The sequence below is a fragment of the Eptesicus fuscus genome, chromosome 6 (assembly GCF_027574615.1).
Source record: "Eptesicus fuscus isolate TK198812 chromosome 6, DD_ASM_mEF_20220401, whole genome shotgun sequence".
Lineage (NCBI taxonomy): Eukaryota > Metazoa > Chordata > Mammalia > Chiroptera > Vespertilionidae > Eptesicus > Eptesicus fuscus.
In genome coordinates this window covers 58,556,145-58,580,774 of record NC_072478.1, presented here as the reverse complement: position 1 = coordinate 58,580,774, position 24,630 = coordinate 58,556,145, and the positions used below count along the sequence as shown (strand labels likewise).

The 24,630-nt window shown below is 43.7% G+C and overlaps 1 protein-coding gene across 1 annotated transcript in view; it reads right to left on the bottom strand.

The window, feature by feature from the left end:
* Positions 1-24,630, bottom strand: part of TBC1D9 (TBC1 domain family member 9) — an 81,908-nt gene that overhangs the window by 22,809 nt on the left and 34,469 nt on the right. The window contains exons 3-8 of the mRNA XM_008143713.3: positions 17,144-17,262; positions 9,416-9,644; positions 8,718-8,979; positions 6,844-7,051; positions 1,431-1,637; positions 379-549 (exon numbers count right to left, since the gene is read on the bottom strand). Coding sequence (XP_008141935.2) covers positions 379-549; positions 1,431-1,637; positions 6,844-7,051; positions 8,718-8,979; positions 9,416-9,644; positions 17,144-17,262 — 1,196 coding nt within the window. The remainder of the gene's footprint in view (positions 1-378; positions 550-1,430; positions 1,638-6,843; positions 7,052-8,717; positions 8,980-9,415; positions 9,645-17,143; positions 17,263-24,630) is intronic.

Genomic DNA, 24,630 nt, shown 5'->3' with positions numbered 1-24,630 from the left:
GTGCACGAAATTCATGCACGGGTAGGGTCCATAGCAGCTGCCAGCTGCTGGCCAGGGCCTCCCTTCGTTCCATGCTGCCCCCTGGTGGTCAGTGCACATCATAGTGAGCGATTGAACTCCCAGACATTCGAACTCCAGAGGGGACACTTTGCATATTAGACTTTTATATATATATAGACTAGAGGCCTGATGCACAAAATTTATGCAAGGGGCTCAGCCCCCTGCCACCGCAGCGGCTGCCTCTTCCTCGGCCCTCGCAGCCCCGGCTTCGTCCGGAAGGTCATCCGGTCTAATTAGCATATTACGCTTTTATTATTATAGATATTTTTAAATGGTAATTATTATAGAAAGTTTCGAGGAAGAGCAAGAGGGACCCACCAATTTCGGATTGAATTCCTCGGGAGACCGCCGCCGATACATGGTCATCAGGGTCTGTGTGGCCGTGGGGACACTGTTGCCATTTAGGTTAAACTGGCGCTCTCCCTCAGAGTCCGAGCTCGAGTTTTTCTGGGGGCTGGAGGAAACGAGGCTGCTGGGCCGAGAGTACACCTGCAGTCGCAGAGAGGAATGAGACACTTAACCCTTCAGCGTCCTCTACAGATAACAAAAGCCATGCCATGGTTCAAGAAGTTTGTTGCTTTGTGAAGAAACAGAAGAAAGGCAGCAAGCCAGCATTTTGGTGGGAATTAGACAGGTGCATGGGCTATAGGCTTTAGAACTTCAATCCTCAAAATAGGTTTTCCCTGTATTTCAGCTGTATTTTTGCAACAAACTGGCCATTTATCTCTCGGATTAGCATATGTGCAAAGCATGCTGTAATTGAATCATCTGCTTATAGGATGGCCTCCCTCCCACCCCCTCGTTTCTGGTGCCTCCAAAATTCCCACAAAAGCTTGGGGCAGGTGACAGGGCCAGAGATGTTACCTGTGAGCTCATCACCTTTACAATATGTTTTAGCTGCCAGTAACTCGCACTGTTACTTGAGCGTGTGACATATTTTTATGGGCTCCAGATTCCCTGGAGGTGTAATTCAAGCAGGACACAATTATGTATCCAATCATAATAAAGTAAAATCATCATAATGATGCTGTATTTCAGGTTTGAGCCTTCATTTAGTGACCTCTGTACCATTCCCAACAATGTCACTATATGGACCAGAGTCACCTGCTGTGTAACCAGGATAAATGACTTCATCATTCTTCAACCGTAAAATAAGAGGATTTCTATAAGGTTATCTGTAAGGTTCTGCCCAGCATTATGTTCCCAAATACAAACGCCATGAGATTTAAATGAGATATTGCTCTGGGCGTCAGGATAGGTGGTGTGTCTTAGCACAGCTGCCAAGCTCAAAGGTCAATCCAAACAGGCAAGCAGGTGAACACCCCAGACAAACAGGACAAACCAAAACACCCCAGGTGTCTTCCACAGACCTCATCGTCCGAACTGTTGTAGCTCCCTGCAAACTCCTTGTCCGAGTATATTCTGGAGGTCGTCTGCTGCAGGAAGTCAGAGATCCTCTGCACCAGAAAGTCTCTGTCTTTCAGGTTGGCAAACAGGAAGGTCATCCTGTTCCTGGTGCTGATGGATAGAGGACTGGGGAGGACGCTGGAGCTGTCGGCCTTTTCTACGATTGTCACCTGAAAAGAAACAGGAGACAAAGAGCATTACTTCTCAGGGAGTCCCCAACAGCAGCCCCTGGTCAGCACCAAAGAAGGGTCACGGCACTCTGATGTCCTACAGGAACCATGCTTGTTTTATTGAGGCAAATTCAGATTCGTCGACTCTGTTCCAACCACATCAAACAGCAAATCAAGCTGGAGCTCATACCAGAAGTTAGAATCATCTTGCTGTTTTTTCTAAACCGTTTCTTCTAAGCGGAGAGTGATTTTATGGCCCCAGGAGACACTGGGCAACCTCTGGGGGCGTTTTTGGTTGTCCCAGTGGAGGGTCCGGCTGCATCTGGTAGGTGGAGGCCATTTTTCTCTTGGATTAGCATATATGCAAAGCATATATGCTGCCAGACATGCTACAGTGCCCAGGACAGCCTGCCCCCAACACAGTCCAGCCCAGGGCGCTCACAGTGCCAAGGCTGAGAAACCCTGTGAAGGAATTCTCTGATTTTCATTAAAATTTTATGGAGCCATCAAGGAGAGAACGCCTAGCTGCTGCCTTATGCATATGAGACAGAACGCAGTCCCGATGCTGGTTCCTTTCACTAAGCCCGATGCTGGGGTGGTTTTCAGAACACAGGCAATCCTTCAGCCGTCTCCCTCGGACTCCAGGGCTTTGCAGGCTTCGCTCAATTCTGAACAGACATGATGTAAGCGGCTTAACTGCAACCCCATCTGCACTAGGGGACGGTGTGGTGTGTGTGTGTGGGGGGGGTGGGGGGGGTGGAGAGAAGTACAGAAGGGAGACATCTGTTTCAGCTCTGAGCTGAAGACATACATTTGGTGGTTTATAATAGGATTTTCACCAACTGGAAACTAGAATAAGCGCATTAGAACTTTTTTCTTTAGCACGTTAGGAAAAAAAATAACCTCAAGGCAAGCCCTAGATAAACGGCTTAATTGCAGTGATTCTGACTATATAATTAAAGCTCCCCTCCCCCTCTTCATTCTACTTGCAAGCAGTTTAGACAGGTCCAACTTTAACCTCTTCATCAGCATTTTCATGTGAAATACAATTTCCTTCAAAGCAGAACTTGAAAAACTTTTCTCTTCCTTTTAAGGCTAAAAAACCTACTGGTGTTGCCCAAGAAGTTCACAGCCCAAGTGCCAAGTGGCCATAACCAGACCGGGATCCATAAAGGGACAAACTGCAGGATCTGACTTCTGCGCTCAGGTTTTATAAACGCACACGGTTAGATATATATATTTTAAAGGAATCCTCTGCGATTCCTGGAGCTGCACATAAAAACGTTCTTTTCTTTCCTGAAAGCAAAAAAAGAGGCTAGAGAAACAGGAAAAACCCTCCTTATCATGAACAGGATTCTCCCAGGGCACTTAGGAAAAAAGTTAAACAATGCCTATTTTTAAAAGACCTGTAAAAGCTCACAAAAAATTTTTCTCACAACAAATTTATTTCTGGGCACCAGGTGTCAGAATTAAGTGACAGACGCCAAGGGAATTAAAGGTTTAAGCTCAAGAGCCATTCTGATCTTGATCAAGTGGAAAGTCCTTTATCTGGCTGGATCCTGAATACAGAAACCACCAGCAACCTCCACATAAAAACCTATGAATGCTCGCTCAACGTGGGTTACAAAATATTGTCATCAAATGAATTCTAGTAGGTTTGTATCCCGTGAGCTTGGCGCCTCCAGGAAAAGATACTAGCTACCTTCGAGTATTCTACAATTTAATGAAACACATTTTCATTACCTTGGGTTATAAAGTAGACTGGAACTTAATAAAATCTCCGAGTTTAATATGGAACATTCACAAGGATATTTATGACTAAAAAGGTAGGGGGCTTCATCTGGAATCTCTATCTAATGAGGAATCTGATCAGCTCACTTTATCCTCTGGCTTTGCTGCCTCACTACAGCAACGTGCCCTGACCAGTTTGCTCAGTGGTTACAGCATCAGCCTATGAATTCAAGTGTCATGGATTCGATTCTGGTCAAGGGCACGTACCTTTGCTGCAGGCTCCATCCCTTAGCCCCATGCATGCAGAAGGCAACCAATCAATGTGTCTCTCTCACACTGATGTTTTTCTCTCTCTCTAGTCTCTCCCTCCCTTCCATTCTGAAATTCAATGGAAAAAATATCCTTGGGTGAGGATTAACAACAAAAAATCTACAGCAACTGATTCTGTGTAATCATTGACCATCTGTTGAGCAGGTGTACCTTAAGTCTAGATGTGAAATATATGTTAATAATCTCCAGTCAATTCCTAGTCTAGCTAATGCTAATAATGTCCATTCCAAACAGGACTGAACGTTCTCATGGAGGCCTTGCAAATCCGTCAGCTTAACTCAGTTCCTAAAGGTACGCAGTCCACAGAGAGACCACTCTCTACTCAGACAGATTCCGGAAAGAGGGTGGGGAGGTGGGAGCCCCATCCCTCAGCTTTGTCATTATCGTTACCAAAAGGTAATAAAAATTACATTAAGTCCTTTGCTTCTTCCATTAGTGCGGGTTAGGGCTCCACTGTTAATCTCTCTCCGAGTTTCACCAGGTTAAGGGAAGGGCACTGCCATTTCACTGAGCTGCATTCCTCCAACCCAAACATGCTTTATTTCTAAATGCTGCCTCCACTGCTGTCCCTGCTCCGATTCACCCTGAAATGCGACTGAGCTATCTCTGCCCTACTGCCTGTTAGGAAACTAGCGAGGGGAAGACGGGCTGAGAATATCCGTCTCCATTCTCCCAACTGCCCGGGCTTTCATTATTGTAATCGCACTAACATGTACACAGAGCTAGCTGGACCCAAAACCTTGGCAGATTCTGAACAGGAGAGCAGAAGATCCAGCAGCGCCTTCCGCCCTTCTCTGCTCACTTCCCTCTGGTTCGGAGAATGGTGCCTCGCTCAGAATCATAAACGGCACCTCCATAGTACATTCTTAATCCCAAGATGGGTTTCCCTGGCCACTTCAGGTAGCTCTGCTTTCCTACACTCAGGTCGGACTTGATGAAGAAAATTACGTTAGGAACAGTTTATTGGCAAAGAAAGTAAATTGGCTGGAAAAGCTTTAAAATCCATTTCAGAATCAAATGTAAATACTGTTGAATTACCCATCTCAGAAATCACCACCAACAAAGTATCTTGGCCTCAGAAGGTGTCGTAATACCAGTTAGCTCATCCTATAAGAACTAGATGTGCCAAAAAAACACACACAAAACAAACAAAAAACACACAAACAAACCTAGATGTGCCAATGGCCTGACATTTTCCATTCTTTTTAGTCCACCAATTAAGCTTCCAGGACTTTATAATTTAGGGAAAATTATACATCTGATTGGGAGAAAACTAAAAATAATGCAAAGGTCCAATCATAGGTAACTGAATATATAAACTATATATCCATTGAACGAAATAATATGCAGTCATTAAAAATTATATCACAAAAGAATATTTAGTGATACAGGGAAAAGTTTAAGAAATATACTCGCTGTTAAAGAAAATAAGCAAAAAATAAAAATTCTCTTTGTTTTAAAACTGAATGACATCAATGATATATACACAACAAAGTAGAGAAGAAACTTGGAAAACAATACAGCAGAATGTTCACAGCGGTTGTCTTTGAATGGTGGGACGAGGGATGAATTTTGTTTTTATCCTATTTGTCTATACTTCTACATATTTTCTGTAATGGTGGTGCCATTATTCTTAAAAGAAGAAAAAATGCTTAAATTATTTTTTTTATTTTTTTTTAAATTTATTGTCTAAAGTTTTACATATGTCTCCTTTTTCCCCACTTGACCCCCCCTCCCCCCTAGCCATTCCCACCATAAATTATTTTAAAAAAAGAAACGAAGGCAGAGGGAAACTTGAATCCTTGACTACAGGGAATCTTAACAAAGGGCCCATTTTAATAACCAACGCTTCGAACCACCTTCACTTCTAGGAAAGGGCTAGGGGAGGCTGCAAGTTTCCAGGTTAGAAACTGCAGGTCTGCCAGCCCTTGACGCCCTAACCTGGAGCTCCTTCTCAAGCCCAAACCTCAAGCCAGGCTTCCACAGGAGCACCCTGGGCAGACACGACAGAACCCGCCTCCACCCACATACAATACGACTGCTTCTTCGTCTTGACTGTACATGAGAACCAGCCTGGGACTTGATTACAATGCAGATTCTAGAACTTGCAGAGATTCAGACTGGGTGGATCTGGGCTGGGCTCAGCCCTGGCGCTTCCAGTGCTGGGAATCGGAGGGCCAGATCTGAACACCTGGCTTCTGGATTCACAACCGAGGCCGTGTCCTTCAGACGAAGCTGCCCTCAGGCTGTGAGCCAGGTGGAACAACTACATCTTCCAGTTTCTGTATTTGATGCTTTGATATCTTGGGGCCTTGCAGACCCTGGTAGGACCATCCTTCCAGAGTTAGACAACTCCCAGAGACTCACCCGGAACAGGCCTTTCCTCTGCAAGCCCACATCAGAGCCCACAGCCCAACCACCTCCTCTACCCAGCTCGCACTCAGGCTCACGGTTCACCTGCCCTAATTGCCCCGGGGCCAGACACCAGATAACTAGGAACAGCGCCTACACCCCAGAATCCACTGAAATTATTCAAACCAGCCTGCTTACTCCTGCCTCTTCTGTTCCTTCCCTTGGAGACCACAATAAAGACTCTTACACACAGTTTCCCCTGCTCCCTTTGCCGGCCTGGTGCTTACCCAAGTGGCCCCTGTGGCCCCTCCCAGTGGCGTCTGTGAGTCTAACAATCTACCTTTCTTTTTTTTTTCTTTTTTTTTTTTGCATTTTCATTTATTTATTTATTCATTTTTATTGAATATATTGGGGTAACACTGGTTAATAAAATCATACAGGTTTCAGGTATACATTTCTATAATACATCATCTGCATATTGTAGTGTGTGTTCACCACTCCAAAGATACAATCTATTGTTCAATGGCAGTCATCTCCTGATCTGTGGGCCTCACCAAACCTGAATAAGAATGAGATTTCCATGTAAAATACTAGGCTGCCATTGGAAGAACTCTCTCAGGTCCCACCGCCATTCAGATCAATGGCAATACATGAAAGGGTGGCAGGTGCCACCAAAGAATTACGAACATTCACTTGCAGTTAAAAGCCAGCCAAGTTCTGGTAAATACATTCCTGGCTCACACAGAAAAGTATCACAAATGAAACTTAAAAATCCATTTCACCTGAGGCTTACCTCCCGCAGTGGGATAATGAGGCTACACAAGTTTTCCTCCTTGCTGGTAAAGCAGATGTAATTTGTGGACACAAACATTTGCCCCAAAATGTGCATTTTGTTAAATGGGGTCCAGAGGGTGCAGTCTGTGTGGCCATCTAATTTCTCATCTTTGGGCAGCCGGAAAAGTGCACGGTACCTCTCACTCTTGGCCCTGGCGTCAAGGTCGCTGGAAAGCAATAATAATAACTCACATCACGCAACAGGAATGTTTCAATACCTTCTAAATGATGCAGCCATGGAGGGTCCCCAGCCCACCTTACCCCTCCTCAATCTTGCTGGATTTATTCCTACCTTCTTGGCTTACTATTGGCGCTAATGCCAACCTATGACCCAAAAGCATAATAAAATTATCTTAATATAGTTAGATCCCTTCTGTAGTCATTTTATAATCAATATCTGAAAATGTTCAAGAGTCTTAGGAAACTAGGCCTGCACAGGAAATGCATTCTTTATCTAAAGGAATACAATAATTTCTAAAGAGATTGTTACATTGACACGTATCCAGTGCCACTTGGGGGGAGGGTATCTTTTAAGAAAGAGCTAGTAAGGATGCAAACGAGCCTCTTGAGTCTGCTGATCGCACTGCCACCCTCCATAGACAACAAAATGGCCTGAAATACAGGAATAACCCACCTCATGGACAACTCATTTCCACAGCCTCAGCTGGGTCCTCTGACTACAATCTTTTCCCCTGACTTTCTTCCTGTTCTTCACACAGGTTGTTAAAACCTCTCCCCTCAAGCTCTACCGGACCTTAGCCACTTGAAGCTAGGTAGGAGTTCCCTTCCTCCATCTCCAAAATTACCTCCATCCCCACTAGTCTTCCTTCCTTTCCCTGTCATAAAGGGAAAGGTCTCGGCACACATATTAAAGTTATTGTTTTCTTTTACTTCTTTCTCTGTTCCTCCTGTCCCTGCACCTACCCTCCTACACCCCTACCTTCATCCAAACACTCTTCCCTTCTTAACCTGTATTCAAATCTTCTGCATTCTAAAGAGAGCAATGCCCCTCCTTTACCAAAGAATTTTTTTAAAGCAGTCTATCCTTGCCTAGTTCCCTTTCCTTCCTTTCATTTGCTATTTAAACCACAGCAGTAACCCCATTCATCCTCCACCACTCTGTTGAAACATGACTCAAATCACCAAAGACACTCATGGTGGTGGTGACATCTGTCAGGTTCCAACTACCAGCTGTAAGCCAGTGACTTCCAATTCCATATGTTCCTGGTCCAATCCCCCACTAGATGTCCTGCAGGCAACTTGCTGGACAGGATCAGAACTGAGCTCTCACACCCCTGGACATGCTCATTCCCCACCTCAGTGTAGGGCAGTTCCACGCGTACACACTATAGAGCGTCAACGTTTCCCTCACTCTCGCTCTCTAGCTCTGCTCCCCTATGCAGGCTTCCAGGCTTCTCAGCAGCCTCTCCTCCCCCGTGCTCTGCCGCCTTCCAGACATGGGATGGACTTCCTTCTCTCTGTGCTTTTCCCTCTGCTGGGAACAGCCACCCGGCTGAATCTGCAGGGGCAGCTTCCACTACCACCGAGACCCCAGCTCCTCGCAGTCTCCACTGAGAGGCCTTTCCTACCCTCTGCCCATCTTCCCATGTGGGTGCCCACGGGGCCCGAAGAGCTCCCGCCAGGTTGTGCTGGAGATGGCCACCTCGGCCTCGCTTCCTGAGCTGGGAGTGCCGCAGGCAGCCTTTTCCACTCTGGTATCTCTACCCGGAAAGCGTCTGGAACCCTGAGTTGTTCAGAAAATGTCACATTGCCTGAACAAATGGATGGGTTTCTTGTTTCCAAAGTCTGTAAGACTCCGTCTCTGGCACCTACCGTTTTAGAGCAGACACTTTTTTAGGAGATTTCTTTTTCAGCTTGGGCAGGGACTGATCTTGTTCGAATCCCTCATTGTCTAAGAGCTGCCTCATGGCTATGTTGGCGAGCTGCACCATTAACTTGAAGGTCTCGTTGATGTTGAGAAACACGGAGAAGAAATGCTCACTGGACCGTGTGCTCACTTTGATCACGTCGGGCAGAAACAGCGTGGCGCGCTTCTCCAGTTGAGTGATGTCCACCCACCGGATCACCAGCTTGGCTGAGCACAGGGAGCAAGGCTCAGGTCAGCTCCCGGCTCCTTAAAACCCCTCTGAGATACTGCAACCGCACACCCCAACTCCCAGGTGCCCTGAATTCCTTTGCATCTGCGTGTCCACATCTATTATTGTTCGGTTTGTTAGTTATAAGAGACAAATGCAAACCACATAAATTCCGAGTTCATAATTATTGTCAATTTAAGTCCATGTCTACTAAATTAATCATGCCTTTGGTGAATCTTTATTACTTAATAGACACATTTTTTAATTTTTTTTTTTTACAAATATTGAACTGAAAATGATTCACTTGTTAAATAGTTAAAAGGCAATGCTGACCCAGTCATAACTACAGATTTATTTTTGGTATGTGGTTTATGAGTTCAGGGCAAACCTCAGTAGAACTTCCTAAGCTTCCCTCTGAAATCCTAGACAACTTACCTTCCCTTCCCATAAGAAAAGAATAAAAGCAAAGGTGGTTAATACTGAGGTACATCCAACCCTGACGGGGGACCTTCCCCTTCCAGTAGCTGCAAGAGTAATAGTTGACGAGTTTCTCTTCCTCGGGCATCCCAAACAGCCTGTGGAATTTCACAATGGCCTCTTTAAACTTCTCGGTGTCATCGTCTTCCTTCACATCATTGATTTTGTTATACTCTGCAATGATGCCCTAAGTAGGGATGAAACAAAAGCACACAGAGGTATTACCATGAATAGAGCTGCTGTTTTCTGTACACTGTACATACTGGAAAGGAAAAAAACAATTTCTAAGACTACATTTTTTTAAACTGATAAATTTTTTTTCAAAGGCAACCCCAAAATTCAAAGCCAATTAACAAGCAGTATTTGTGTACGAAAATATTTTCAAAATAACAATATAGATTGTATTATCTGTTTATTTTTGCTAATCACCTTTTTCTTAATTTCTTTTAGGTGTATTTATTTTTGGTTTTAATCATTTTGTTAATAAGTTTACTTAGAATAAAACCCATAATTTTATTTTATAAAAGAGGAAATGTAAAGATTTTGATAGTTGTACTGATTTTCCAAGCTTATCGTGATAGTTATGCCAAAGGTCAATTTCTGCCTTTCTCAAAAATCAACAAAAATTCATCATGACTGGACAAGGAAGGAAAGATAGACCAGAAGGCATGCCACTAACTGACACTTGGCCACAAACCTGCTGTCTCAGGGCCATGAATAGTATTCAGGAACTTAGAGAAAAGGAACAAGCACCCATTTAAACAGAAAAGGGGTGAATGTAAGAGCAAAAATTAGGTCAGCTGGACAGAAAATGAAATATTTGCACAGAAAGTGACTGGCTAACTCTACTATCTAATCACTTGAGTAGCTTGAGAGGCCATTTTATTGTTATCCAATTCCTCCATAATTCCCTATAAACTGGCTTCTACATATATCTGTTGGTAAAAAAATAATAATAATAATGCTCCCTCGAATTCCACTTTGTAACATCAAATCCCTCTAACCTCATCTTCATCTTCTCTGATCTCAGGGTACCACTGGATAGCATGAGCTTTCAAGCATGAAAGTTCTGAGTTCAGATCCCAACAATATCACCACCTTGCTGGGTGAAGTTGGGCAACCTCTTGGATTCTCCTTGATGCGAATGAACCCTCCATATTCCAAGAACAGAAAATTGCAACTGACTCATACATGGAATTCCTGCCTTTGGGCTCTTACGCTTCCAGTACAGCCTGGATGATCCCTACAGATTTATCTCCCTAATACTTATTTTGACTACAGAATTCTTAGTATAAAAATCCTGAGTGGTTCCCAACTGCTACCAGTCTGAAATCCAAAATTCTAGACCATTCACATTTTTGATTCACTATTGGGCTCTTACCTAAAGTGAGAATAAGGAAGCGAGTGAGGTATAACAAACCAAATGATACCCATAGGTTTTGAGTGGAAAACATTAAGTTCAGATCCTGCTATCCAAAGATCTACTAAATACCACATTTAGAATACACATTTAAAGTTTAAAAAAGAAAATGTTTTCAAATGAGAAGATTTATGTGGCTATAGCACTGAGAAACATCACTCTGAAACGTTCTGGGGTCTAATACACTCATACAAAACAGATCATGCCTTGCCAACTAGTTTTAACTGGTGAGGATAATAGTCTCCATGAAGCTACATTCCCAAATTTCCCACCTTTAGGAACAGAGAGGATCTAGAATGCAGAACCTCTTCTTGGTTTGCTGTAGTTTTTCAGCCAGGTTGACCAGATGATGGAACAAAAGGATAGAATATTTCTTTCCTGCGTGTTCTACAGTTTCTACATAATATGAAATAGGTCACCTGGTTCTAGGGAACAGCTCCCTATAACTTTGGAAAATTACTACAATCCAAATGAACAAGGGACATTGATGGGTAATTCACACAAAAAAGAAAATGAACTAAGTAAACATGAAAAAGTGTTCAACCTCATAATCAATCAAAGATAGAAAATTAAAACAGTAAAACACCAACTTTGACCTGTTCAGTTTGAAAAACAATTTAAACAACTATTTTAATGCTGAAAGTAAGCAGTGGTGTAATCATATAGGGATTCTAATATACTGACAATATCTACTAAGGTCCATTAAAAATGTTAAACTGGGAGAGAAACCAAGATGGTGGCATAGGTAAACACCTGAGCTTGCTGCCTCGCACAACCACTTCAAAACTACAACTAAAAGACAAAACGGACATCATCCAGAACCACAGGAAGGCTGGCTGAGTGGAAATTCTAGAACTAGAAGGGAAGAGAAAAGCACACTGAGACTCAGAGGAGCTGCGGAAGTAAAGGCAGAGGTACAGAGGTGTGCACACGGAGAGGGCTGGCAACTGAGTACGCAGCTGTCTTTTTCAATCCGGAGGGAGACACAAGTTCCTGACTGCTCTGAACTCCAATTCCAGGCGAGACTCTGGGGATCCAGACTCATACGGGGAGAAACTGGACTGTCTGGCATCGGGTGGAACTGGAGGGCGGCTTTCTCTCAGAGGTGCTTGCAGTGATTACCGAGGGACACTGAAACCCGGGGGCCTCTTAGAGCAGGGCTGATGGGAAGCCATTGCTGTTTTCTCCACCCTGAGACCCTGCCCCACCCAAGCTGTGCACAGAAGCTTTTGCATATGAATGGCCTGGTCCTTTGAAATATAAACTTACCTAACAAACTACAGCTGAGTCAATGAGACCCAGAACATCCAAAAGAAGACCTAAGGCCCCGCAGCAGCTTGCATTGCTTCACAGTTGGGCCTCATCTGGGCACCTCCAAAACCCAAACAAAGAAAAGGAATCTGCAGATCTCTCTGTAGCTCCTGCTGGGTGGCCTCAGGCAGAAGCTAAATTAGCACCTCCTTGGAGATCCAAGAGCCAGTGTACCCAGGGGTCAGAGTGGGACCATCCAGATTACAACTCCTCAGATCCATAAGGGACACACTCAAGGGGCAGACTCAGTGAGCACCAAAGCCCCACTGAAGCAAGTCTTGCCTCATAAGGGTGTCTCTAGCACAGAAGTTCTCCCAGTGTAGACACAGCTGATCCTCACAGCCAATTGGCCTGGAGGTCAATTCCTCCCCGTGATACCAACAACAATCAAGGCTTAACTACAACAAGACTGTGTACACAGCCCACAAAAGGGTGCACCAAGAGTGTCCACCTCAGGTAACTGGGGAGGCTGAGCCACTGGGCCCTATAGGACACCTAGCACACAAAGCCACTCTATCAACAGAGGGAAGCAGCCAAAATGTGGAGACAAAGAAACAGGTCACCAATGAAAGAAATGGAAGAAAGCAAATGACTAGATATAGAGTTCAAAACCACGGTTATAAGGTTTTTCAAGAATTTTCTAGAAACCGCCGATAAATTTAGTGAGACCCTCGAGGATATGAAAAAGGACCAACTAGAAATTAAGCATACACTGACTGAAATAAAGAAAAATATACAGAGATCCAACAGCAGACTAGAGGATCATAAGAATCAAGTCAAAGATTTGAAATACAAAGAAGCAAAAAACACCCAACCGGAAAAGCAAAAAGAAAAAAGAATCCAAAAATATGAAGATAGTGTAAGGAGCCTCTGGGACAACTTCAAGCGTACCAACATCCTAATTATGGGGGTGCCAGAAGAAGAGAGAGAGAGCAAGATACTAAAAACCTATTTGAAGAAATAATGACCGAAAACTTCCCCCACCTGGTGAAAGAAATAGACTTACAAGTCCACGAAGCACAGAGAACCCCAAACAAAAGGACCACACAAGGCACATCATAATTAAAATGCCAAGAGCAAAAGACAAAGAGAGAATATTACAAACAGCAAGAGAAAAACAGTTAGTTACCTACAAGGAAGCACCCATACGACTGTCACCTGATTTCTCAACAGAAACTATGCAGGCCAGATGGGAGTGGCAAGAAATATTCAAAGTGATGAGTAGCAAGAACCTACAACCAAGATTACTCTACCCAGCAAAGCTATCATTCAGAATTGAAGGTCAGATAAAGAGCTTCACAGATAAGAAAAAGCTAAAGGAGTTCATCACCATTAAACCAGTATTATATGAAATGCTGAAAGGTATTCTTTAAGAAGAGGAAGAGGAAGAAAAAGGTAAATATAAAAATTATGAACAACAAATACATATCTATCAACAAATGAATCTAAAAATCAAGTGAATAAAAAATCTGATGAACAGAATAAACTGGTGAATATAATAGAATCAGGGGCATAAAAAGGGAGAGGACTGACAGTCCTGGGGGGGGGGGGGTAAGGGGTGTGGGGGGTGAGGGAAGAGACTGGACAAAAATCATACACCTATAGATGAGGACACCGGGGGGGAGGGGGGAGAAGAGAGGGAGAGAGGGCATGGGGTGGGGTGGGAACCGGGTGGATGGGTGCTATGGGGGAAAAAGAGGAACAACTGTAATAATCTGAACAATAAAGATTTATTTTAAAAATTTAAAAAATGTTAAACTCTTACCCCATTAACCAACGTTTTGTAATTTATCCCAAAGGAAAAAAGCAAAAACTATCGGAAAAATTATCTGAACAAAAGTATTCAGGGTATTATTGCTTGTGCCAGCCCCCCACTAGTCTAGAAGCCAAGGAGACACCTAAAGAGAGAGATGATAAAGTTAATAGGGAAGAATATTAGTTATTAAAATAACAACTAAAATTTATATTATATGTGGTTTATAGTACTAGTCAAAGTAAAAAGACATGATACAAAATTAAATGTATAGTAAAACTACTATTATGATAAAATGCATATTAGAAATCTAGGAACACAAAATATTCTCTGGTGTTTGACTTATATTTGGCTCTATAGTTAATTATTACATTCAGACTTTATAAAAGTTAATTAAATCTCAAACAAATAAATTTGTTGGCTCTCTTATTAATCTGTGAAAGCTTAAACATTCATTACACATGAATGACTCTTTCACACATAATTGCATTAATAGCAATTCCTTCCTCATAATTGGTTTCAGGGATATTAAATCTTACATTTTTGATGTAACAAAAATTGTGAAAAGAATAGCTATTGGACATAATTAGTCTTTATTTTGTTTTTGTTTTGTTTCTCCTGGCTACTGTCACTTCTAAGCTCCTGTGTCTTGCTCCAGCTCTTCATCTGTACCTATTTCCCAACGACAATAACATGACGAGGTAACTGAGCACCTCAGTGGCTCCTGGAGAGAAGATGCCTCCTATCTCTGGGTTTCCCACATCAGTAGGCTGCCCCTTCCACCCTGCCCCTCCTGCATGATCAAATCAGGGATCCTCAGACTCTCTCCACTTCCATTACTTCCCAGAAATTCAGATACATGACTTAGAAACAAAATGAAGATGTTATAAAATCTGGTTGTTGCCGAAACCGGTTTGGCTCAGTGGATAGAGCGTCGGCCTGCGGACTCAAGGGTCCCAGGTTCGATTCCGGTCAAGGGCATGTGCCTTGGTTGCGGGCACATCCCCAGTGGGGGGTGTGCAGGAGGCAGCTGATCGATGTTTCTCACTCATCGATGTTTCTAGCTCTCTATCCCTCTCTCTTCCTCTCTGTAAAAAAATCAATTAAAAAAAAAAATCTGGTTGTTGGCCTAGACGGTTTGGCTCAGTGGATAGAGTGTCGGTCTGCGGACTGAAGGGTCCTGAGTTCGATTCTGGTCAAGGGCACATTCCTGGGATTCGGGCTCAATCCCCAGTAGGAGGCATCCAGAAGGCAGCCGATCGATGTTTCTGTCTCATCACTGATGTTTCTATCTCTCTCTCCCCCTCCCTTCCTCTCTGAAATCAACAGAAATATATTTTTAAAAAAGACAATCTGATTGTTTTTTAATCAATAAAACAACTCTCAATTAATCTAGAATAACTTCTTTTCTAGTCTGGAGTCTGCCAACTCCTCCTAGCTGCAATGTCTCCCCATCTCTCACTTTTATTTTCTTCCCTACTCTTCCAATCTCTTTAATAAGGATGGAGAAGAAACACATTATCAATCTCGAACAGTGATTAAATCCTCACTTTGAGGGGTGGGGGTGGGAGCAAGGAAGAGGTTGATATTATTTTATATATATATGCTTTTGTTCTCCTCAGTCCTCACTAATTTTTTTGTGGTGCAGTTCAAATTTACTTCTCTCTTCAAAAACATTAGATTCTAAAGAAGAGATACCATTTGCATGTTTATCCTTCTTTTTCTGAATATAAAATCACTATGTGTTCATGTAAAGAGGAAGAAATGAAATAAAAATAGACCATTCTGTGGAAATTTAATGAGAAGCACACTGTCAGATCACTTCCTAGAATTCCTCCTTAACCTGGGTGCAAAGAAAGTGGTTTTTCATTGTGATTAAAACTCCAGATGTTGCAACAGAAAAAAACTGTAATTAAAGGCTAATATCCTTTATGTAAAAAGGACTTTTAAGAATTAAAGAAAAATAAGACCGAAAGGCCCATAGAGAAATAGGTCAAAAGACAGAAGAAGCGGACAGTCTACAAACAGTGATATAAAAATGGCCCTTCAACATATGAAGATATTCAATTTCACTCATAAATAAGTACAAATTAAAACAACACTAAAATATTTCTCTCCCATCAGATTGGCAAACACTGAACAGTTTGAGAATCCAGCCTTTTGGTGAAACTGCAGGGAAACAGACGCTCCCATCGTTACCAGTGGGAATGAAAGATGGAGGGGGATTTAGCAACATTCGGCAAAAAGACACATACATTCACCATGTGACCTGGCAATCCCACTTCTACCACTTTATCTAAAAGATACAGCCACAACAATATGAAAATACATATTATGTACATAGGTGTGTAGCATTGTTTATAATTGCAAAATATTAGAAAATGCTTAAATGTCCAAGCATAGGAGACTGGCAGAATTGTCCACGGTGCACACACACAAAATATGCATCTTCAAAAAAACAAAGAACTAAATGCAACATGGGATCCTGGATTGGGCTGCAAAATAAAAAAGGACATGAATGGAAAAACTGTAAAACACAAATAAAATCTGTAGTTCAGTTAACATCATGTTGATGTTAATTTTAGTATTGGTAAATGTACGTGGTTATAGACGATGTTAACGTTCGGGGAAGCTGAGCATAGGGGTCTATGGGAATTCTCTGCTCTATCTTTGCAGCTCTTCTGTAAGTTTAAAAATAATTTCAGCCTGGCCGATGTGGCTTAGTGGTTGAGTGTCAACCCATGAACCCGGCCATAGTTTGATTACCAGCAAGGACACATGCCTGGGTTTCGGGCTCGATCCCCAGTACAGGGTGTGCAGGAGGCAGCTGATTAATGATTCTCTCTCATCATTGATGTGTCTATTTCTCTTTCTCCCTCTCCCCTTCCTCTCTCTGAAATCAATAAAAATCAATAAAATATATTTTAAAAAATAAAAATAAAAAAAAAATAAATAAAAAATAAAAATAATTTCAAAATACAAAAGAGAACTAGTAAAATTAAAAACAACAACATGTGACAACCTCTATGTTACGCAGGAGTTAAGTGGAAAAGGGAAATGCAAAGGAACATGTCCATGGAGCCTCGTGTGTGAGAATTAAAGAGAAAGAGGAAAAATACACATTCTAGCCTATTTTTACAACTTTTCTGTTTTACATAATTTCCAATTAAAAAGTTTAACAACAAAACAAAACACCCCCTACCTGTATTTTTCCTCTCACAAAAGTGGTGATGTCATTCTCATTTTCAAAGATGGACAGTGTCTGCAGCAGATTCTGCTCTAGCCATTCCCAGTGTTCAGTGATTTCCTTCCTAGAACCACCTGTATGAATGTAAAAATGGTAACAATAATGTCAGAATTTCAAAGATACCTAAAAAGCCAGGCTCATGTCTTCAATATTTGACGCCACTGAAGGAGACTATTGTGCCAACAACTCTGTCTTGAAATGATTTCTCTCCTCCAAAGAAACACAGAAGCAGGTGGAAACCCATGAGTAAGGACTGTAAGTCTTCACTTAATGCTGGCAATAGGTTCTGCGACTTGTGAAATGACATACAATGAAGCCAGTTTTATCATAGGCTAATTGATATAAACAATTGAGTTCCTACAAATTCCCATCAGTGTTATGGCGACATTACTCAAGGAGCGGCTGTATTGTGTTCTACTCAAGTCTGACGGGGTGAGCCCAGAAACTTTCAGGTCACCTTCAGATCGGAAGGCAGCAACAAGCCCCACGTTCACTTTTATGGATGGGGAGTTTAGCCCTTCGCTCTGCTGTTCTCCCTCCTAGAACCTGCACCTCACAGGGTAACATTGACCTTGTTAGGAGACGAGGTTACAATAGTTAAGTCGCAGCCGTATGAGGGCTTTGGTATGCCAGGAAAGATCTGATGTAACCACCTCCTACAATGGGCAAAAAATGATCCTCACTCACTTCAATATTGAATGAGATGTAAAAATGGACTATCGCTAGGGAATAGCAGCCTGGCTCTCATGAGCTCACGTGCACCGTTGCCTTGTAATGTAATGGGATGAGGTCATCCTCACAGCTGCCGACCAAGTCACTGCACTTGGGCCAGCAATAAGAAACATTAAGTCAACTCGCCTGGCAACCCCCGGACTGAAACAACCCTAGCCGTGTAGCATTTGCCACCAGCACTGCTCTCTGCTCACAACGGCTGGCATCATCATAAGTAACGGAGCACAAAGATCTCATCTTGAAATGTCAGGACACCACGAAGTCCTAGCTGTTTAACCGTTGCTCGACTAACACACATTCAGCAGGACTCTCCCTGGTCCCGGCACCACTGTGTCTGGATTGCAAGTGTACATGTAACTGAGGAAGGCATGCCTAGCACAACTCCTTGTGTAACTATTACAAGCTTCTTACATAACTCTGCTTGTAATCTCTGATGGGTCATAACAATATGCTTATAACACTGTTATTAACTCACCCCTACGGCCTTGGCAGGACCAGACCAAAGTGGCTTTACAGCCACGTTGAGAAAGGAAAGGCCCAGGTAACTCATCTAACCGTGGCAGTAAGAACCAGTGGGTGGTGTCCTTATTTTACTTAAGTGCCAACGTCCTCCCCTGCCCCGAAGGAGAGAGTGTAAATGGCTCTTTCTGCTCGGCAATCGGACTAGAACACTAAAAGCCTTATATATATGCATATGCTCTGACTCAGCATACCTTCTTCTATTAATGGATCCTAAGGTGATAATTAAGGAAATGGGAAAGATTTTATTCAGAAGATGTTCATTAAAGTTGTTTAAAATGCAGTTAACATTAGTGGAAAACCCCTACATTTCCAACAATAGCATATCTTTTAGTTAAATTATGTTAGATACACAATAAAATATTACATACCTATTGACATTATATTTGCATATTTGTCTATTATTAGATTAGATATTATTGGCATGGAGTCTATACACATATACAGATCCACGTATATCCATATATATGTTCAGGGTGGGGCAAAAGTAGACTTACAGTGGTTTATATGGAAAATAACAGAATAATTGATAAGTATTAATACAATAATAAATTGTTTCATGTACTCACAACTGTAAACCTACTTCTGCCCCACCCTGTATGTATAGACACATTTTATATAATACTAGAGGCCTTGTGCACGAATTCGTGCACCAGTGGGGTCCCTCAGCCTGGCCTGCGGGATCAGGTCGAAATCGGCTCTCCAACATCCCCCGAGGGGTCCCAGATTGCGAGAGGGCACAGGCCAGGCTGAGGGACCCCACCAGTATAGATCAGGGCCAGAGAGGGACGCGGGAGGTTGGCCAGCTGGGGAGGGACCATGGGAGGGCTCCAGGGCATCTCCGGCCCCGTCTTGCTCAGTCCCGATCCGCCGGACCCCAGCAGCAAAGCTAACCTACCGGTCAGAGCATCTGCACCCTGGTGATCAGTGCACATCATAGCAAGCAGTTGAGTGGCCTTAGCATATCATTAGCATATTATGCTTTGAGTGGTTGAACAGATGACTGGACACTTAGCATATTAGGCTTTTATTAAAATCTGAAATGTGATTTGTGATGTGGTATTATTGTTTCTTAATTTTTTATTCTTTTTGCTTATCTATATTTTCTAAAACCTTTTCTTAAGCTGCTCTTTAAAGGATCCAAGACTAGTTCTTGAGTTCCACTAACCAAGAAAGGATTATCCAATGCTGACCGACATAGAATGCGTCTCATGTGGAAGGCACCTAAGTTACCTGACATTTTCTCTAGCTACTGTAGAGAAATAGCAGAAGCAGAACCAATTAGCAATCTTTAATTAAAGTCTGGGCCTGACCAGCTGCTGAGTAAAAAAGAATGTTTAATCCTAAAAACCAGCATGGTGCTGCCTAAAAAGCACTGGCTGGAAGTGGGGTAATCTGAGGACTCAGTCTAAGCTCTGCACTACCTGGCTATGACTAGCAATATGAACTTGGACGATTCACTTTGCTCTGTATCCCATTAAATAATGAGTGTTGAACAAGATGGTGGCTAATGTCTTACAGTTCTGAAACGAATGGCCATCTAGGCCCAGAGGAGGTCCTGGGATGGTAAAGAAGAGAGAAACTAAATTAATGGGCAGCCAAGTCAAGGCACTGTTCAGGGCTGTGTTATCAGAGAGGTGTCCATCAAACACCCTCATCCCATTTCCTTATCAGGCCTGTCGGAAGGTCAGATGTATCCAGAGGGAATTGTCAACAGCTCCTTCAGTCCTTCGGTTTAGAACTTTCTATCCCACCTTTCCCAGAGCCACCTCTTTAGACAATGTCCTTGGAATGACCTGTATTTCTACATGTCCACATTTTCACTGAGGCTGTATAACACATCTTGCTGTTAGAACCTTCTAGTCCTTCTAATGGGGACCGCCAAATGGGTTGCCTTTTACTTAGGTCCACTGAAGGCCAAGGAGGGCAAAGGACTGGGCTCTCTCCTGCCTCTGAGGCATCAATTCCAAAACACCAGCTACTGGGACAAGGCCTGCAGCGGTGTGGCTCCCCGGTGAACCTAGTACCCCAGGTGCAACGTCATCAGTCCACTGACTCTGGAGTGAGAGGCAGAATTGTCAGAGTATAACCAGCTCAACAAAGCAAGCTGAAAAAATTCCTATGGTACAGCTTCTTTTACATTCTTTATGGTGAAAAGTACCATTTACTGAACAAACCACTGAGCAATTCAGTAGGTTGAGAGTTGATGCTCATTGTCCTATCAACCAAAGACAATGTGGCTCCATTTGGGATAGCAGTGAAAAGAAAGAGTCATTACACAGGAAGGATTTGGGCTCCCCTGCCCAATTAAAGGTCTCAATGCCAAGGAAATGTTAAAAAAAAAAATAAATTTCTTCAAACTGATCTAGATATAAACTGTTAGAAGATATAAAAAGAAGCACAGGCCGAAACCGGTTTGGCTCAGTGGATAGAGCGTCGGTCTGCGGACTGAAGGGTCCCAGGTTTGATTCCAGTCAAGGGCATGTACATTGGTTGCGGGCACATCCCCGGTGGGGGGGGGGTGCGGGAGGCAGCTGGTCGATGTTTCTCTCTCATCGATGTTTCTAGCTCTCTATCCCTCTTCCTTCCTCTCTGTGGAAAATCAATAAAATATATTTAAAAAAAAAACACTGCCTTTATAATTATTAAAAAAATAAATAAATAAAAATAAATAAAAAGAAGCACAGGAAAATAATGTCTCACCAAATAACTTGCGCACGCGCCCCTCACTGCCACCCCCTTTCACTGTGGTTCACATTGCCAAGGGCCAAGTCCTTATTCTATTGGCAGTAAGTTAGACTCAGTGTGGATCCGGGTGAGGCTGGGTCCCGGGTCCGGGTGAGGCCACGCGCACCTAGCTCCGGGTGAGGCCACGCGCCCCTGGGTCTTGGAGAGGCCACGCGCCCCCGGGTCCGGATGAGGCCATGTGTCCCTGGATCCGGGTGAGGTCTCGCGCACCTAGGTCCGGGTGAGGCCACGCGCCCCTGGGTCTGGGAGAGGCCACGCGCCCCTGGGTCTGGGAGAGGCCACGCGCCCCCGGGTCCAGGTGAGGCCATGTGTCCCTGGATCCGGGTGAGGCTGGGTCCCGGGTCCAGGTGAGGCCACGCGCACCTAGCTCCGGGTGAGGCCACGTGCCCCTGGGTCTTGGAAAGGCCACGCGCCCCTGGGTCTGGGTGAGGCCACGTGCCCCTGAGTCCAGGTGAAGCCGTGACCCTGGGTCCGGCCGAGACCAAACCAGAGGGAGTCGGACCTCCGTTACCACCATTTGTCCACCATCCAGAGCTGAGGGGTCAGTGCTGACATGTACACATAAGGAACTGGTGGACATTGAAATTGGGTCTCTAAAGAACTGTTGGTCCAGAAAGAAACTCACTACAGACTGATTCATTTGCCTGTCAGCATAACTATTATTGCTCGTCTCACATTCAGTTCTTATAAGTATATCTCTAGTGACACATGATCTCGCTCATCTAGGGGAAATGATGAACAACATAGACTGATGAACAAGAACAGAACCAGAAACAAGGAGGCATCGATCGGACTATCGGGCCTCAGAGGGAGGATAGGGGAGGTTGGGGGGAGGGGGGAAGAGATCAACCAAAGGACTTGTGTGCATGCATATGAGCCTATCCAACGGTTAAGTTCAACAGGGGGTTGGGGCATCCGTGGGGAGGGGTGTGGGATGGGAATGGGGGGATGAGGACAAATATGTGACACCTTAATCAATAAAGAAATTAAAAAAAAAAAGTTAGACTCAGTGATGGCGAACCTATGACACGCGTGTCAGTACTGACACGCGTAGCCATTTCTGATGACACGTGGCCGCTGAGGCGGCTGCACGCCGAGGATGAAACATTTGCTGCTCCTGAGGATGAAACATTTGCGAAGTAATGTCTTTTCCTCAAAGTGACACACTACCTGAGTTATGCTCAGTTTTTTGGCGAAGTCTGACACACCAAGCTCAAAAGGTTGCCCATCACTGGACTAGGTCCTCCTCCTGCCCGGACCCATGGGCTCAGGTCTAAGGAGAATCACCTGACTAGGATTTACCACTAGACTACCGCTCTCGCATAGAAAGTGCTCTAGGTGAAGACAATGGTTCTAGATGCTCCTTTAACTCAACTGACACCTCTGGAAGAGTCACAAGACGTGCCACAGAACAAGGTTTGGAATCCTCTGTACTCTGCATCTACAGGGCAGTGAATTAGACTCACCCGCTTCTTTGCTGAAGCTTCTCTTACAACGATTCATGAAATTCAAGAAAATAAAGCTCCCACGAGACTGTCGCACCAACATTAAAATTACAAACCGAAAGGTCAGCATATCAAAGAAATCTTTAAGGTACAGCTTCTGCTCTTAAAATCTTCTCATGAAAGGGAGCCAGCAATTTGGACGGAAACAGAAATCGATAAGGAAGAACAACTAATGGATGAATGGGACTTTCACAATTGTCACTTCCCGTGGAGTCTGTCCCCAGGAAATTCTGGAGCCGTGTCTATGGGCAATCAATAGACACAGAAGCTAAACCTGTTCTATTACGAGCTCATGCAGTTGTGACAGACAGTACTTACGGGGGAAAACGAAAGTACATCTCTTTGTGGCATAAATTATACCATCAGCATTTACTGCCTGGTAGTGCTCCTTAGCCTCGGCTTGGCAAATCATTCAGGAGTAACTCAGCTGTGTAACTCTGGCTCTTCCCCCACATGGGCACTCAGAGGGTGGGCTTCATAGGACGGCAAAGTCAAAGAAACAGACCGAGGAGTAGTCATGTCAGGTGTCAGAGGGAAAATGGTTAGGGCTGAGGGGATAGGAGAAGAGGAGTCGCAGTCCATGTCTATGGATCTAGGAAGGCCAGGAGCTGAGAATACCCAGGAGAGATCAGAGGAGACGAGACGCAGGCTCCAGAGGAACTCAAAGCCTCCGGGCACAAGTGGAAGGCGAGTGAGAATGTGTCCAAGTGTCCTTTCCACGCCCTCCATGAGTTGAGTGGTTTCATGGCTCTGCAGGGTTTTTAATTTCCTTTATTTTTACTTCTTCACTTGCTGGCCACACTGTCTATGTTAACACTATTCTAGATGGTTTGCCAAGTAAATGTGATACTTCCCCTTCTACAGTAGCTACTGAGGGTTTCACTTTGTACTGAATGAACCGCCTCTGCCTGGGCTACAGGGTCTGTCTTCTTTGGGGTCCCAGCTTCCCTCTGCCTGTATCCTTTATTCTCTCCCTCTCACTCTAATCCCCCATCCCTCACTCCTAGATGGTTTTCTCTATGCCCTGAACCCTGATACCATCCCTTCATTCACCAGAATGCACAATGACTGACATTCCATTGTTCTCAGGGGGCTGTTTGCATCTTAACCAGAGTGACTTTAAAGGGATACAACTGTAATTTCAGGTACTGTGAAATCCTTGAGGGAGCATTGCTAGGGCACTGGAGCCCTCCAGCAGCCTGACACCACACCCAGATAACTCCCCCTACCTATGGAGAAGGCCAGCCAAGATTCCTGGATTTAGCTGGGAGCCCCATAATCAAATGGCACCGAATGGTACTTGTTCCCACTGGGCTGTAACTGAGTACTTACTCTTGTTCTCAAGAGCAGAGACTGGATCTAATTATCTTTATATCTTTACTAGAGGCCTAATGCATGAAATTCGTGCAAGAGTAGGCCTTTCTTCCCCCGGCTGCCGGCACAGGCTTCCCTCTGGCATCCGGGAACCAGGCTTCCCTCGCAGCCCCAGCTTCATCTGGAAGGTTGTCAGGAAGGACATCCGGAATGACATCCAGTCTAATTAGCATATTACGCTTTTATTATGATAGCTATCCAGCATAGCACTTCCTATCAAGCAGAGATCAATTTATTTTTATTTATTTATAATTAAATCTTTATTGTTGAAAGTATTACATATGTCCCTCCTTTTCCCCCACTGACCCCTTCTAGCCCACTCCCACCCCCACCCCAGGCCTTCACCACCCTATTGTCTGTGCCCATAAGCAGAGATCAATTTAAAAACGGAATAAAGTCAACTATAAGAGCTCCCAATGGCCAAAGCAGAAATGATTGGAGCAACAAAATAAAGTAGTATTAGCATCCCCCAAAGAATAGAATATCCATGATTCCATATTGATAACGATAGTTGAATAAATTAATACTCTTTAAGTGTGGGCTGTGCACAGTGACTTCCTTCCA